We start from the raw sequence: 18331 nt of genomic DNA on the forward strand, positions 1-18331 counted from the left end.
AAGTCACTACTCGTACACCACTCCCAGCTTTTGTTTCGAGTAGTGATTGAAGTGGAAATCATTTTGTGCAAATACCTGCATAAATGGAAACCAGTCAGTAAATAATAATCAGACGACATCGACTAAATGAGGATAAAAAAACAATATATTTTTTACTCGTTACGAATTTTGACGCGCGTAACGGACCTACGCGCCTTACGAGCGCCACACGTAGTTATCCTTTCGTTCTTTGCAAATAACGGCATGTGCGATACAAAAAGACTTGTTGGTCGACGTCAAACCCACAACCTGGACAAATGGCATGTTGTACATGTTTGCTTTGTAGGTCGCGTCGATTAACATCACGTGCGGGAATGCACGCCACATAGTGATTGAATAAGGATGAACAGAGAAAATCTCTGTTACGACATCTGTTTTAGGTTCCTGTCGGGTGTCATAAATGAATCTGTTGTCATGCAGCACGCTTTCCAGTGCCTGCATAGGAGTCTTTTCGTCCATCAGTGTCGCTCTAATTTTTTGTACCGCATTTTGCACGTCTTTCTGAACATGCAGGTTGTCGGGGAACTGCTTTCTTAGGGTTTGAAATATGATACGTGGCTCCATGTTTTGAGCAGTTAGCTGCTCCACTAGCTTGTATTTGGCTTCAGTAAATCTTCGCACAAAAGCGTGGCCCAATAGACTCATCGTAGGTTCGTGGTTATGGTTCGCGTTGTCCACTTTTAACTCCCACGTGTCATTCGTCACGTCCCGGGTGGCGAGTAATGAAAATGGGCACCCGATTTTTTTGCTACCAGCTTTTCTAACTGTTGCTTTACTACGGTGCTTACCACTACGGTCGCACACAAGCCATACCATCCCAGTAGTACCGCCAATGTTTTTCGATCGACGGGTAATAATTACGTAACCATTCTCCTTTCCCGTTTCTTGTACCCAATTCTTCAAATCAGTTAGAGACATGAAACGCTAAAAAAAAGTTACGTTAATAATTATAACAACAATAATAACAACAACAACAATAATAATAATAATAATAATAATAATAATAATAATAATAATAATAATAATAATTATAATTATAATTATAATATTTTTAACAACAATAATAATAATAATAATGATAATAATAATAAAATAACAATAATAATTATTATTATTATTATTATTATTATAATTATAATATTTTTAACAATAATAATAACAATAATAATAATAATAAAATAATAATAATAATAATATTAATAATAATAAAAATAATAATAGTAATAATAATAATAATAATAATAATAACAATAACAATAACAATAACAATAACATTAACAATAACAATAACAATATAATTCTAACAATAATAATAACTATTATAAAAATAATACAAATATTAATGTGATACCTCCTTTATTTGAAACGGATTGCCCGAGGTAGATGGTTCATAATCATCATACAGTGGTGTGTTACGGGGCTCATAACCTTATCCACCGTATTCTTCGTATCCACCGTAGCCTCCGTATCCACCGTATCCACCTTCACCCCCATATCTATCGTATCCACTGTATCCACCTTCATCCCCCGTATCCACCGTATCCATCGTATCCACCTTCACCCTCGTATCCACCGTAACCCCCGTATCCGTAACCCGGATACGATTGCTGCGTCGGGTAATATGGTTCATCAACAGGTGCATTCTTAGCACCGTATCCACTTTGTTGCACGTACGGAGATTCTTACCCGTATCCGTAATCCGGATACACTTGATGCGCCGGGTAATTTGGTTCATCAACAGGTGTAGTGGGAGTCTCGTTCAAGTCTGGCAACTGTGTTTTTTGATCAACAGGGACTCCAGACACAACCTCCTCCTCCTCCTCATTGGCATCCTTTGCTCCCCATGCGTCATTAGAATAGCGATGACCGAAATAATTCTCGTTCCAAAATGATGACATTTTAACAATATTGAACAAAAAACAGAAAAAATGATTTTGGTTTGCTATTGAAGAAGAAGATGAAAAACAGAATATGAGATGGATTCGAAGGGAAGCAGAGATGCATGGATAAATAGACTTTCAAATTCACTGAAATACGCAGCGTATAGATCTCTACTCCCCGTATTGCTTTATTCACGTGCCTAGACAACATCGTATCAGTGTCAAATCAGTCTGACATACGCTGCGTATGGATTTATACGCAGCGTATAGGGTTACCTCTATACGCTGCGTATAGATCCATACGCAGCGTATGTCAGACTGATTTGACATGGTACTAGGTTTGACTGTCTGGTCGTGTACCTACCCCTTACATACGCTGTGTAGAGACCTATACGCAGCGTATAGTGGTAACCCTATACGCTGCGTTTAGGTCTCTACGCAGCGTTTGTAAACCCTAAGTGTGTAGATAACCTGCCAAGGTGTGCAAATAGTTAGAGCCATATATTATTACATCTGAACGAAACGTATATAAGAATTATATAATTATACAAAAGTAACTTCGGCTACCACCGGATAATTGAATCGTCATGACTCCCCAAAGCACCCGTTTAAGTAAAAGCCTCACACTCAATAGAACTCACGATCATCATCAATTTACAACGGTACAGATAAAACCATTCACATGCCGTCAATACTTTGCATTACAGTTACAAACAAAATTCTTAGTTTTCGGAACCGAAACATTTGAATATCATCGTCACAAATTCATAGTTAACGACAACGACTACCGTCGTCAATTTACAACGGAACTAACAAAAATTCAAATACCGTTACCTTACATTACAGTTACAAAAACATTCGCTTACCATCGTCGGATTACAGATACAAACCAAACCGACGCGTCTCCTCCAACCACCGTTTCGTCGTTTGCCACCGTTTAACACTCTACATAACCCCCAAAAAATCGTCTGCTATGTTATCACCCTTCTAACGCTTTTAAAAATGTTTGTCGGTCATGAGAGTACTGTGAATCGTCGTCAAATCTGATAGTTTGATCGGATGTAGAGAGCAAAACATTGGTGGTGAAGATGGAATGCCGGAGTTGCGGTTGTGGGTGTGGTTGAGCCATTGGAGATCGTCGAATCTCTCTCTCTCCCGTCTTCAACTTTCTCTCAATAACTGTCAAATGAAAAATTATTCAAGTAAAGTTTTTTATTTTTTTTGTTTAAATCCATATGATTTCCACCGTTGATGGATAGCGCATTCGTATATTCAAATATCCAATATTTTTTTTCAAATATTTTCTCTTTTATTATCTAAGTAAAGATTTATTTTTCATTTCAATGTTTAAAACTGGGCGCGTCAGAACAACGTATCAAACTTGTGTCAAAACAATGGTATCAAACTTACCAAGACTCGGAAAATACCCAAACCAGATATTATTAACCCTAGAAAGTATGATCTGAACAACTTACAAGAATGAAACTGAGAAAATACAAACTCTCTATCACTCACAAGATCATCAACACAATGATCTTAACTCTAAACGAATAATAGACTCACAACAACTGAGAATCAGTATAATTCTCAGAAGAAAACCCTAATTCGCCTTTAGAGAGAGTGAGAAAACAAGTACATAAAATATCTAAAAGAGTGGACTTCAAGACTGGATCACAACTTTATATAGACGACCCAATAACCAGATCCATAACCGAACTCTCTGGTTTGTTATAACAACTTATTATAAGTTGTTATAATTGCTGGTTTGCAGAGAGTGCTAATTTGAAAATACTTTAGTGTGAACGCTGAATTCGCTGAAACAATTATGTCTTCTTTTGAATTCACTTTCTAGCATTATAGAAAAAAATTGTTCGCACTACTCATGTTAAAAAATCATGGTTGCTTAAGAAATTACTAACGTTCTCAATACTAATACCCCTTAAATTGTTGCCTCCCAACCGCCTCATCAATCGACGTCTAGTTTATTTGTCGTCAATGGTCAATCTTGGTTTCTGATTATATCGTTGCAATCATTGTTTGACTTCTTGGCTAGTTTCTAGTTTCATTGTTTCAATCGATCTTTCTGGATTTTGGTTTAACTATTGTTTAGGTTTATCAATCGCTGTTCATTTTAGGTTATGCAATGGTTGTTCGTTTTAGATTCCACTTCTTCTTCGGCTTCCGTGTTCTACAATTGTTTCCTACTTTGATTTTGGTTGTTCTTCATCAACACGAAAGAGCCTTATTTAAACTTTGACGTGAAGAACTATAGGTGAGAGGATGAATAATGGAAACATAAAGGTATTTTGATAATCATGAAACATTACATCGAATATACATGTAAAAAGTTTTCAATTAAATGGTACTAATTGGTGGGTAGAGGATCCTGTATATTAATCCAGAAGTGTGAGAAGTGTATTATAACATTATATATAACACTATATAACACCATATAAACACCGTATAACACCATGTAACACCATGTAACACCATATAACACTATATAACACTATATAACATTATATAACAAATATAACACTATATTTTGTCTGACAGCATGTCTATGATAGATGTATAGTGTTATATATTGTTATATAGTGTTACATAGTGTTATATGGTGTTACATAGTGTTATACGGTGTTCATATGGTGTTATATAGTGTTATATATAGTGTTATAATACACTTCTCATACTTCTGAATTAATGTACACTATCCCTACCCCTAATTGGTGAATCAATATTCTTTATGTTTCTAAGTATAAAAAAATCACAAGGTACAATTATTAAAAATAATTAATTAGTGGTAAATTTCCTCGCTATGATTCAGATCTGTTTTAGCAGATCTTGGAGTCTAATATTTTAATTTTTTATAATTTAAAATAACTAAAATAATGAAAATAACATGTTCTTGGTTATGCAAAAGATTCTTTAAAATGCTATCTTATAGTTAGTTATAACTACTTCTACTTTTGGTCATACTTTTACAAGGAATGTACGTGTGATAATTAAAGAACATGCGGAGTGGTGGCGTGAAGGCGTAAAGAGGAGAGGGTAAGCCCCTTCACGCCTACCACGCCGCCCCATCCCTCCTTGCCTCGGTGTTGCCCCTTCCCCAAGTGGAGATTTCCATGGGCATTAGGGCTCTTTACCAACTTCATCAACTTACTTTTTTGGAGCTTTCCCATTGCCTTTTGCTCACATCATCACCCTTTCCTTTTGTGATGTGAAGGGCGAAGCTCTCAAGATCTACATGATAAACAACAGGCAGAGTTTTGCCCCCTTACGCTTCCCATAGCTCTATATAATCTAAGTGTGCTTTGTCAGTTGACATCGATATGAACAAAACTAGAGAAGATCGGGATATTATTCTTTTAACCAAAAATTATCTGTGATCGTTATGGTTTTTTATTTTTTTAAGAGCAAAACAAAACTTTATGGATTTTTTTTTAATATTATGGTTATTCTTGTAATTTAACCTTTCAAATTATCATCAAAATTTAGATAGATATAAAGTAAATTATTATGACCATACAAGTAAAAAGTTGTGTTAGTGGAATGGATGATTGGGTGGAGATCGATGTCATTGGTCAGTTAATTAAATAATTAAGTTTGTGGGGTAGCAATAAATCTGCAGATTTATTAAAATGATTATAAAATTGTAATGACACAATCAAACAAGAAAAAATAGATCCTTTCAGAGTTTCACCTGCTCCAGTAATGACTTAATAAAAAAATAGATCCTTTCACAGTTTCACCTGCTCCAACATATAAACGTTTTGACATTAACGGTTTAAAACTCACTAACTTCTTTTATATTTTATAATTTTATTACACATCATTAAGACTTTTATCCCATGATTCAGGTGTTACGAAACGAACCGTAATCAAATGACCCAAAGAAAATAGATAGGAGTTTGAGAGAATTTAGAGATTTGTGAAAGAGACTCAATTCATCGTTTCATTTGTAATACCGAAAAGAAACTTGAAGAGACTATAAATAGTCTTAGGGGTTGTTTGGCACTTAAGTACTAAACCATTAAGTGCTGAACCAGTAAAGTAAAATGTCTGAACCATTATAAGCCAGTATAATGCTTAGCCGTTCAGAGGTAAATGTCTGACCATTTCAGATTAGAAGTCTTAATCATTCAGACTTAGTATAATTCTTAACCTTTCAGCAAATGTGTGACCATTCAGACATTTGTTTGCGAAACAAACAGTCTGAACCATTAAGTGCTGAACCAGTAAGAGGTCTGAACCATTAAAAGTCCCATTAAAAGCTAAAGAAACAGCCCCTTACAAAACAAAATAATACAAAACTGACCCACTCTTTTACTAACTAAAATTAACTGACTACTAATACTATAATAACCACAATATAAAATGGAACCAATTAACATTTTCGGTTTTCAACCACATCGAATTAGTTATTTAGTTTTTGGTTATAAGAAAATCTAATTTACTTAAATTGAGGAAACCGAGTTCATCAGGCTATGAAATTTTCTATATCTACAGCTAGGGATGAGCAGATGGTATTGGCTATTGGTACCGAATTTTCTGAAACGAAATATTTTCGGTACCGCTTTTTACCTTCAAATACTGGTCCGTACCGATACACATTTAGCTAGTTACAAAATGGAGGAAACTAAACCAAAAAACCTTAAACCCAAACCAATAATCACTCATCATGTTATAATTCGATTTCTTTTTTCAATTCGAAACCGAACCAAACTTAAAATTAGTTTTCGGTTCATTTTTGATGAATTTTAATTCATTTTGGTTTGGTTTCAGTTTAACCAAAACAAAAAAAAAAAAAAAAAAAAAATCACGCCTATATATTTAAGATAGTTAATATTGGGCTTAATCGTCAATGGACCATGTTTTTCTAGCAAGTTAGATTTGGGCCTAACAACTAAATTAAAAAAAGAATTTAGAGTTTGGGCCACAAAGGTGGTCCAAAATGCGTAGTGAGCTATAGCCCATGTGTGTTTTTTCTTAGGGACAAAGAAACTATGAACCCATTAACCCAATGAGAAAACAACATATATTCTAGGACCTTTTAAGTTTCATACCATACAGAAATTTATACATAACTTGTAAAAAAAAAGACATTTGATTCTTGAACATCTTGCGAAACACGTATCTAACGACACCATTTACGAGTGTGATGGTCATTGCGCTGGTTGATGACGGTGCATGGGTGCTTGATGACTTGTCATCTCTAGGGATATGCTCAGTGTAAAAGAAACCGGGTTGTTTGGCTTCTGGTAGTTCTCCTTCACTACTCAGTGTTACTACAACTGTGGACATACTCGGTCTGTCATCAGGGTTTCTTTGTACACACAATAAAGCCAGTTCGATCGATCTTAACACTTCGTATAAATGGCAAGAGTCTGTTATATTCGGGTCAACGATTTCCATTAACCGCCCTTCTTGATAAAGTAACCACGTCTGAAAGATTCAAGAGATAAAAAGATTTGGAATTAATTATCTTTTTATAGTTAACTAGAGGTGGCAAAATGGACGGGTCAAGGGTAGCCAAACACTAAATGGGCCAAATGCTTAGTATACTAAGGTGTTTACAAACTCCTATATTCCATTATTCAAAATAACTGGATCTTTATTCTAATAGTAGTTAGGTACATAATTATAGTTATATTATAATATAAGGAAGTTAGAAAAAATGGACAAAAGGTGTTGACGGGTCAACCCAAGTTGTTTTGTACCCATCCTAGAATTAAGATAGTTTTGACCCAAACTCATATTGACCCGTTGTCAAGTAATACATTTTGCCACTTATATGAGATGCTTACATGTCCAAGAAGGTTATGATGGTGGTCATGGTGGAAAAACCCTCTATTTTTCTTCCCACTCACAATCTCCAACACCAAAACACCAAAACTAAATACATCTGATTTTACCGAGAAAATACCATCCACCGCGTATTCTGGAGACATGTAACCGCTGGAAAAAAAATACATTTGTAAGTCAGTAAAAATGTTTGAATTTTAGTATAATGTCATAATATAAAGAACCCCCCTCCCCTTTCCAAGAAAATAATAGATATAAAAGATTATAACCAATTTGTAAATTTTAAAACTCCATAAATAATAGATATAAAAGATTATAACCAATTTGTAAATTTTAAAGCTCTATAAGAAGATATTTTGTATTTGTTAATTTTAAAAATGGGACAAAAGGTGTTTTGACCCATTACCCTAAGCTCCCACCCAGGCCCATTTTGTAAAACCATAATTTCTGTAATTAACTTTATAATTTGCAAAATATACAAATTTCTGTAATTAACTTTATAATTTGCAAAATATACAAAAATTAGACAAAAAGGTGTGTTGGGTCAACACAACCCAGCCCGACCCGTACTAAAAGGTATCCATTGACCAAATACCCAACCCACCGATATAACCCATTCTGCAAAATATAGTTTTTTTTTTATTCAAGTTCAATATTTGTAAAATACATAAAAAGATAGATAAAAAAAGTGAATTGGGTCAACATAACCCAACCCGGACCATACTAAATTTATCCATATTGACCCATTTTGCCACCCAACCCAGACACAAAAATTGAGAAAGAAAAGAGTAGGGAGATACATACTAAGTTCCAACCACTTTCATTGTATTTGCTTGAGTCTCATTTCCTATAAAGCTTCTTGCCATGCCAAAATCCGATATCTTTGGATTCATATCAAAATCCAACAAAATATTGCTGGCTTTGAGATCCCGATGAATAATTCTTAATCTTGAATCTTCATGAAGATACTGCAGTCCGCGCGCAATTCCATTTATAATGTTGAAACGCGAGGGCCAATCAAGTGATTTTCTTCGGCTTTCATCTAACCAACGTGGCAAAATCATTTCATGCTTGTTATATAAACTAAAACTTTTAATTAATATAAAGAGTAAAATGCGAAAATAGTCACTGAGTATAGACCATTTTTGTCACTTTAGTCAAAAAATGAAACTTTTTGTATCTGGTTCTCTGAGGTTTCATTTTTGTTGTCATTTTCATCCAATTGGCAAACTGAGTTAGAATTTTCTGTTAACTTCTCTCATTTTTTATTTTCCTCATTTAATTAAAATATATTATGACATAAAATGACGATTATACCCTTCATTTAAATAAGGAAAACGACAAAAAGAGGGAGAAGTTAACATAAAATTCTAACCCATTTCACCCATTGGATGAAAATGGCAACAAAAATGAAATCTCAGAGACTCAGATACAAAAAGTTTTATTTTTTGGCCTGAAGTGGCAAAAGTGACCTAAACTCAGGGACCATATTGGCATTTTACTCTAATATAAACATATGGGGAGCAAGAAACAAACCGAATATGAAGTAATCGAGGCTATGATTAGGCATATATTCATAGATCAACATTTTTTCATCTCCTTGAATGCAACATCCAAGAAGCCTTACAAGATTTCTATGTTGAAGTTTAGATATGCAAATAACTTCATTTTTGAATTCATCAAGACCTTGATTGGATGTTTTCGAGAGCCGTTTCACAGCTATTTCTTTTCCATCTTGAAGAACACCCTGAGATGTAAATGTGTTTAAGAATACAATAATTATGCTAATTCAAAATTATCCTCTCTAACTTTAGGGAGGTTTTTTTTGTTAGACCATGTGTAGTGGTTAACACCCCACCCTTGGGCGTTTTGCGTCATGTGGCAGCCCAGTTAGCAATGGGGTATTATGGGGCGTTTTCTAAAATGGGTGTAGTGGGGATGTAGGGCATTATGTTAAAAGAGGTGTAATAGAATTTAAATTAAAAAAACCATGAAAAATTGTTATTGGCCAAACGAAGAACATGTGCACAGTCATTGTCCAACAAATTGCCCCAGCAGCGTGATTTAAAGCACGCCAAAACAAAAAAAACAGGTCAATAACGCCCAGGGGTGGCATGTGGGCGTGATTTAAGGCTTTTTTTTTTTGAAAAAAACATGCCCACTACGCATGGTCTTAGTATGTAATATTGTGTTTATAGTTGCATAAACAGCAGAGGTGACAATTTTGACCCATAACGTACGAGTGTGACACTTTTGTTTGTGTTTACCTCAAACTAGTAACAATAAATATATAAATAGTCCTAATAGCTATCGGAAACTAACCTTGTAAACTGGTCCATAACCACCTTCTCCAATCTTATCACTCAACGAAAAATTATGCGTAGCTTTAACTACTTCAGATAAACTAAATAACGGTAGCTCAAGATCTTCCTTCTGGCTTTCATTTGCGTAAAGTTGGTCAGTTTCGTTTCCCACTTGTTCCTCTACAATAGTATAAGGATAAAGGTCAAAACCGGTTCGCTTGGGTTGGCAAAACATTACTTGTCCACAAAAAAAGTATTGCAATAATAATGACTCGATGAATAAAATGATCCTTGAAGGTTAATAATATAACTCGTTAAATACAATGATATATGCAACTTTTTTTTTTGACGTTCACCCGGTTGCTTCCTTTTTAGCCGATATGTAATAATCCTCATCCCATATATATATGTGTGTGTATATATTTATTTTACCGATTGACCCATAAGAGATAAAATATAGCGTGAATCGACCACTTTTTAAGTAAAGGGGTTGTAAATTGCCACCTTTAAAATGCTTACACATAGGATTTTCATACCTTCTCCCTTCAACGCGGAATTCTTTTTCCACTTTGTCCAAAAAGCAAACATAAGGCCCATGCTTACTAACGCCCCCGCAATTAACGCAACGATCAACGGAATTATTTTGTGTTTCTTCTTATGAGAACCTGAAACACCTTTTATCATATCAAAACAGTTAGGGATAAGGACTTAAGGTGATTCAAAAGATCCATAAAATAGAGTCAAATAGTCAACCAACCCATTTGGGTCATTTCAACCCATATTGAAAGTGACCGTTTCAAACCCATTTGGGTCATTTCGACCCATATTGAAAGTGACCGTTACAAACCCTTTCTGTTTTGACCCATTACCCAACCAACCAGGCCCGTCCATCTAGTCAAACCCTTCATGTTTGCACATTTTGGTAAATAAACCTTAAAAAAAACATAACAAAAGTAAAAAGAAAACATAAAACTAAAAATACTATATTCTTATGTACCTAAATCAGAAGAGGCCATCCTGACATAGAGCACTGAAGAAAACGATGGACCTTCTTGAATGTCAACCAAATCACCCATCCAAAGCATACATCCGGTCCCACCGGTTTTCAATATATTCGCGTACGCCACACACGAGCAATTTTTCAAACACAACTTCTCACATTGCGCAAGTGTCACGTTTTTATAAAACATCGAATATTGAAAGTCGGGCAGTTTAATATTCGCGTGCTTCACAAACCCGTCGGTTTTACAATTTAACGGTCTTTTCCTCACACACCCTTTCGACCAATTTGCACCGTTCCATTCGTTTTGATATTTCGGCACAAATTTATCCAAACACCCGCATTTTGGAAAGCTGTTAATAGCACATGTACCTATACATGTACAAAAAAACCAGTTTTAGATTTGACCCCGAAAAAAAAAGCCAGAACCCGTTTTTTTTTAACCTGTAACCGGTTTAAAAAAAATCTGGTTTAAACCAGTTAAAAACCGGTTTTTTCCCAAACTGGTTAACCAGTTAGTACCAGTTCGGGTTCCCATCATATAAAACCGGTCGCCCCCCTCCCCTCTAAAAAATATTGGTTCGGTTAAAACCCTGATTGGTTATTTTAAAAAAAAAGAGTTAATTACTGTTTTCGTCCTTATGGTTTGTCAAAAATCACTATTTCAGTCCATTAGTTTAAAAATTATGATTTCAGTCCCTGTGGTTTCACTTTCATAACCATTTCAGTCCCTGTGGTTTTACTTTTGTAACCATTTCAATCCATTTATTCTGTTAGTACAGAGACTGAAATGGTTACAAGGTGGACGGAAATGGTTACGAAAGTGAAACCACAGGGACTGAAATCGCAATTTTTAAACTAATAGACTGAAATAGTGATTTTGACAAACCACATGGATGAAAACAAAAACGATTTGTACATCTCTACACGTACCATAAGCACCACACACTAAATCACAACCGTCGGCCGCAGGGATCGAAAAATAAACGATCCAATCTTTGGCTTGGTCAGCCCACACCCATCTTTGCGCAACACCCGAATGATTCATGGTCAATCTCGAAATCATTGAGGAATTAAACATTTTATAAGTGTATAAAACCTCATGTTCATTAAAAACCATATCAAACTTATAAATAGCATTTTGTGGCAAAACTGAAATCCCACCAAAGTCAATACCATTCCATGGTTCACTTCTATATTGAAGCACTTGTCCCTTTTTAATAACTTGGTGCGGGTACCCGGTAACATCGCACCCGAATGTATACTCGCCAGTCGACGGGTCATCATCGTTTTTCCACGACGTAATGTAGCTCTCGCGCCCCGTTACCAAATCCTTGCCCATTTTCATTCCGGGCAGCAGTGTGTCACCCGGATAATCAAAACTTTGCCACACGAAATTTATGTTATCGTTTTTATCTCGCACAACAAGATTCCCGGAATCTAAAAGTTGTGCTATTGGATTCGGGGCGGCTTTTGAAACATTAGAAGACCATACGATTGTGTTCTTATCGTTTGTAAGGGTAAGAACCCCGGGGTTTGTGATCTTTAACATGCCTGAATTGTCGATAACCGGGGTCTCTCTATTAGCAACCCAAACAACGGTTTTTGCTGGTATGTTTTTGTACCATATACCGATATACCGGTTTTTTGAATTTCCCGGGCTGAAAAAGCCCAGTTCAAAGAGCCCGCGCGATGAAATTATTGTGTCGCCGTCTTTTAGTGGAATGGATGAAGTGATTGTATCGGTTGAACCGGACACAATGGAAGTTAAAAGAAGATTAATCATGATAAATGAAAAGATATCCTTTTTATCTTGTAATCCCATGTTTAAGAATCAAATAAGAATCTCAAGTTGTTGTCCAAAACACTATTTGCATGGGAAGCTGCATTTTCAGTAAAAGAAATTAGTCATGTTTCATGCAAACATGATCACTTATGTTCTAAGTAAAAGAAAAAAATTAAAAGAAAAAAATTCTTGTTTTTATTTTATTCTAAATCAATTTTAAATAGCATTTTTATTTCATTCCAATCATCAGGGCAAATTACATAAGGATGGCAGGTAGACGAGCAACAAACTGTGCCGCCATCCCTTTCTGAATAGAAAACCCTAATCTACTAAAAACAAAGCCCCGCCCCTGAGGGGTCGAAAAATTGCTATGGACCACACGCTGCACTCTAGACAAGAACCGAACTGCCTCCGGTGCCAAGGAAAGAAAAAATTTAAAAAGTATTGTTGATTTATTGTACCTGCTGGACACTGAAGTCGACTGCGGCACGAAACAAGTATATGATTTCTGCTTCAATATCTTCATTACTTACAAAAAAATATGAAAAAACAACAGTTAATGTGAAGCGTTACTTAAGTTAGCAAGATCAAATAACAGTTGTGAAGCATGTTGCTATGCTCAGTTGAAGCTGGTGAGAGATTACAAATATAGGAAAAAATGTGTTTGGTTGTAAGGTATTGTGAGGCTTGTATGAAGAAAGAACATATAATGAGAAGCTTAAATCATATAGTGTTTGTTTCTAGACTTTTGGAGAACTCAAGTTTCCTCAATTCCACAAAGATTGCAAGTTGATGGTAGCTTGATAAATAATAGTTGATTAAGAGAAAATCTTGATCAGGATATGTTGGTTTTTGGGTCATGAATTGGATCCAGCCATCCAGGTCCACCCGGGCCCAATTAATAACGGGTCAAGTAAGTGTCTTTATTGCATGTAACATCTGACCCCTTATACCAACCAATCGAAGTCCACTCCACCTGGGTCCAATTAATAACGGGTCAAGTAACAATTTTATTGCATGTAACATTTGTCCCCTAATAACGGGGTAACGTAATGTCTTTATTGCAAGCAACATCATCTAACCCTTATACCAACTACTAATGTCCACTTTGCTCACAAAGAGATGTGTTTTTGGCTAAATTTGTTGGCTGTCGAATCCAGCAAATAAATAATAAAGAAACCTACTAGTATGAGGGAAAGTAGGGTTTGTGTTCTAAGGGATACAGATTAACCGAATATACTAAAAATGTTTTCAAGTGCAGATACAATTATTTTAGAGGGGAGATTTTGATTTAGACTAAAAATTGACGAAAACAAACTGAACGACTAAGCCGAATCAAATCAACTCGAGGTAAAGACTTCCTAGGAGGTCACCCATTCTTTGTTTACTTCCGCTTGATCATGCTTAACTTTGGAGCTCTCCTTTAATTTACAACCAATACGTCCAAAATATGTAAGATAGTATTTGAGGGTGTCATTTCTTATGAACCCAACATCTTTCTTGTCCACTGCCGATGTGAGATTTGTCAACAGTTTACGACTTCATTTCGGATTCCATCTTTATTGCCATGGGCGTAGCTTTGTAGGGGCCCGGGGGGCACCCGACCCCCTAAACTTTCCGCTCAGTAGTGTCCGGTATGTAGTTTTCGACTTTTCGTATATAATTTTTTAGGTATATACGTTTTCGACCCCTCAGTTTTATAATTTTATTAGGTATTTACGTTTTCGACTCCCGGTCGGAAATCTCAAGCTTTGCCACTATTTATTGCAATATATGATTCTTCATCAAACTATGTTGGTGTAGAGCCATTGTGTGTGTAAATTAAAAAGCTAAAACCTGAACTTTTACACTTCATAGTCAAAGGTCAATGCCCCCTTTCAAGGTGAAACTAAATTCATTAACCGCAACCAGCCAACCCTCATATCAACCAATATTACACGTTTTTACAGTTGTTCAAGGAGGTCATTGCTCTCGCTTAAACACGCTTATTTGTGGAGTTCTCGTCTCTTCTTCGCCTAGACATTAAACATACCCAAGAATAAGATAAGACCACCCGTAATGGACAAAAATTTGGGCGTTTTTCTACAAAATAACTCCCCCAAACGCCCCTATGACTGCCCCTTGGGCGTTGTTGAGCCAAATTTGGTCTGCAGCGTTCTTTAATCCTCGCCCAACATCCAATTCTTTGGCCAATCACATGAATTCTTGTTTTGCTCGCCCAATCACATGCATTCTTCCTTTTAACACAATGCCACACAATGCCCACATCCCCACTACACCCATTTTAGAAAAACGTCCCATAATGCCCCATTGCTAACTGGGCTGCCACATGGCGCAAAACGCCGAAAGGTAGAGGCATTACCACTACACATGATATAATGAGTTCGAGACCAAGGAACGATGTGAAGCGAATCAGTCTTTTCGTCTTCCTAAACTCTGATTTAAAATAGGGATTCACGTTCATCATGTTCCACGCAAAACCCACTAATCAATGGTTTGGTACAGATCAAATGTTCTAGAAAATTCAAGGAATCTTTAACTTTGGGATCTCGCAGGCATTTGATTAAATTATCACATGTCCCTCGTACTAAAGAACAAATTCAAGAATTTCGACGTTTGAGCTTAACAAAAAAGCAGGGCCGGCTCAACCTATTTGAAGGCCTAAAACGAAAATTGAGGCCTTTTCCGAAAAATTAATATTTTTAAACGACCAAATTCATACTTTTGATTTGACAGAAATATAGGAAGCAATTAACAAAAATACAAAAAGGAGGAGCAACGTAATTGTAGTTTGTAGTTATTGTTTCCCATCCCTTGGTTCTTTTTGATTTCGATGTTAATAATAACAGAACAGCCTAACAAAATAGTCACTGTGTTTGAAAGATGAACTCTAACCCAAAATAAAAGAAAAAATAATTCAAAAAAAAAACCCCTGTCCACTCAAAACAACAAAAAATATAAATTAAATCAGTAAGCTACATGGATTCGAACCAGAGCTTTTACGAAGACAGTAGGGCTATTTCACCACAAAACATAAGCATCAATAGTATCTGTCATCTGATTAAATATTAATATTGCTATTAAATTTATATATAATATTTTTGTAAAGAGGCCCTTAAATTTTGGTGGCCCAAAACGCTTACTTCACTTGAATGACCCATGGTTTCTTAGTATTGTTTAAGGACTCTAGCCATTTGTAACTTTGGTTTCTTCTATACAACAACATAAGATTCATTGCTATTAACTTTAGTTGATAAAATAATCAACTCACAGAGATATGAGTTAACTCTCACGGTGTAAGGGGTGCTCACCTAAGAGGTGAGTCCCCTCTCTTACGCCCAACCAATCCTCGTGTGCCACGTCAACTCCCCTCTTAAACTCCCCTAACACCCTAAATTGATGGCGGCACTCCCCTCTTAGGTGAATTGTTTTTTTTTTTTAAAAAAAAAAAAAAAGAAAAACATTCATTGGTCACTCCCTCTCTCTCTCCTCCCTCTCTCTTCGGTGAGCCGCCACCGGTTTTAACCCCAAATCACTCACCGATTTCCTCTCCCGCATCAATGGCGGTGCTTTGCCGATCGGTATATCGTGTCACCGAAGGGGTCCCCGAAGGGTGCCCCGTACACCCTCAGTTGAATACAATACGAATGTGAATGTGAATGTGAATGTGAATGTGAGTTTTGCTTTCGGCTCGGCTTAGACATTACGAGTGTAACGAGCTCGACTTGGGTCGCTAATGGCACACGTTCGATGTCACGATAAAATTACTAATGTGGTTGTGTTTGATACATCAATATTAAATCTTTATAACACGACTAGTTATGTTTATATCCAACATTAAATATATATTACTTACCAAATATCTCCCTTTCACATATTCACTATTCATTTTCTTTCATTTTTTTACTCTTCAAATTTCTTTTACTTTTAACCCTCTCACTTTTTATCTTTTACAATTTTAACCCAAATACTTTTCATATTTTACATAGCACTCATAGTTTTTATCTTTTACACTTTTAACCCTATAATTTTCATCTTTTACATATTTATCACAAACTTTTTTTATTTGGTCCCTTGTACTTTACATTTTTTATATTTTTTTCATTTTACGATTCGTTCAAAATTCTGCGAGTTAACATACTACAATGCGCGCGTGTGGTTCGACGTTTTTATGTCTATTGTTGTACTGTTTAATAGCTTCGTCAAAACCCGCAGGGTCCTAAGCCGACTTAGATATTCTTTTCTATGTTTTACTTTTTTGGTCTAATATATGCAGGTTAACAAGCTATAACGTGTGTGTGTGATTCGTCACTTTTACGTTTTCTTTTTGTTTGGCTTAATGTTCCTCCACAAAGCGTGGGTCCTAGATACTAGTATATATTAAGATAAACATGTCCAATTAAAATAATTCTATAAATCCATATAAATCTTTCTTCTTTAATTTAAAAACCTTTGGGGTCTGTTTGGTATGGAGTAACCGATCGGACGAGGGAATGTAACTGACGAGGTAATGGAATGGATAAAAGAATGAGATAGATCATTATATTCTATTGTCTTGTTTGTTTACCATGTGGAAATGTAATGGATCATTACTTTGTGTTGTTTGGTAGGCAGGAAAAGACGAATGAATAAAACGATGGTTAGTGGTGGTAGTGGTTGTTAGCGTTGGTGGGTGGTTGGCGTGGTCTGTGGTGGTCGGTGTGGTGATGAAGGGTAAAAGATGGATTGAAATGGGAAAAAAACAACGGGTTGATAGAATGAATTTGTGATGTTTAGAGGAATGAAATTCCTTGTAAAATAGGTGATTTCGTTTCATTATCAACCAAACATGTTTATTTTCATTCCTTCATAATTGTCCATTTTATTACGCCTTGCATTTGAACACTTGTTTTTTGTTGGATGATATTATCTTTGTGATATACACCAATAAAAATAAGATTTTTTTATTCATTTAAAGTGTAAACCTAAATTACTTTTTAACACCAAAAATAAACGACTTTTGAGAGGTTTTTGGGTCAAGAATAGACATCAATATTTTGGTAATTTCAAAATCATAAAATAAAATAATTAAATATAAGGGAAGTTTTAAGAATGTTTAGCATTTGAACGGCATACACACATGGAACTCTCAACAATGTCGTGTGAATTTTCAGTTTCTCAAATTCTATATTCTCTAAACATACATTAAAAGAAGAGATATCACTTGATAATGTAAAATAGATAGCATATCATGATATACAATTTATTATTTCTAACTTATTTGTTTTTTTTTAATAATCCGTTCACATCAAATTTCCCATCGATATACGTCCTAATCATGACACATTATCAAGGATCCATGGTGGTCCAAAGTGTCACTTGAAGATAAACTCTTACACTTAAAATAACACTTCCAACTCTACACTCAAGAAGTGAATCATTATGATTGATATCAAGCTCACTATTTAGCTTCATCTTGCAAATTGATAAATCATTTGCATGTAGATTTATAACACAAGGGCCTATAGGTAGCATG

General features: G+C 35.5%; 1 protein-coding gene across 1 annotated transcript; it reads right to left on the reverse strand.

The window, feature by feature from the left end:
- Positions 1–6961: 6961 nt before the first annotated feature.
- On the reverse strand, positions 6962–12855 carry LOC110944057 (G-type lectin S-receptor-like serine/threonine-protein kinase At4g27290). Its single transcript, XM_022185778.2, has 8 exons — positions 11964–12855; positions 11028–11402; positions 10567–10695; positions 10050–10210; positions 9264–9474; positions 8532–8769; positions 7730–7880; positions 6962–7367 (listed from the first exon to the last, which is right to left on the reverse strand). The coding sequence occupies exons 1-8, from the start codon at positions 12853–12855 to the stop codon at positions 6966–6968; spliced, it is 2559 nt and encodes an 852-aa protein (XP_022041470.1). The 3' UTR covers positions 6962–6965.
- Between the last annotated feature and the right edge of the window lie 5476 nt (positions 12856–18331).

The sequence above is a fragment of the Helianthus annuus genome, chromosome 5 (genome assembly GCF_002127325.2).
Source record: "Helianthus annuus cultivar XRQ/B chromosome 5, HanXRQr2.0-SUNRISE, whole genome shotgun sequence".
Taxonomy (NCBI): Eukaryota; Viridiplantae; Streptophyta; class Magnoliopsida; order Asterales; family Asteraceae; genus Helianthus; species Helianthus annuus.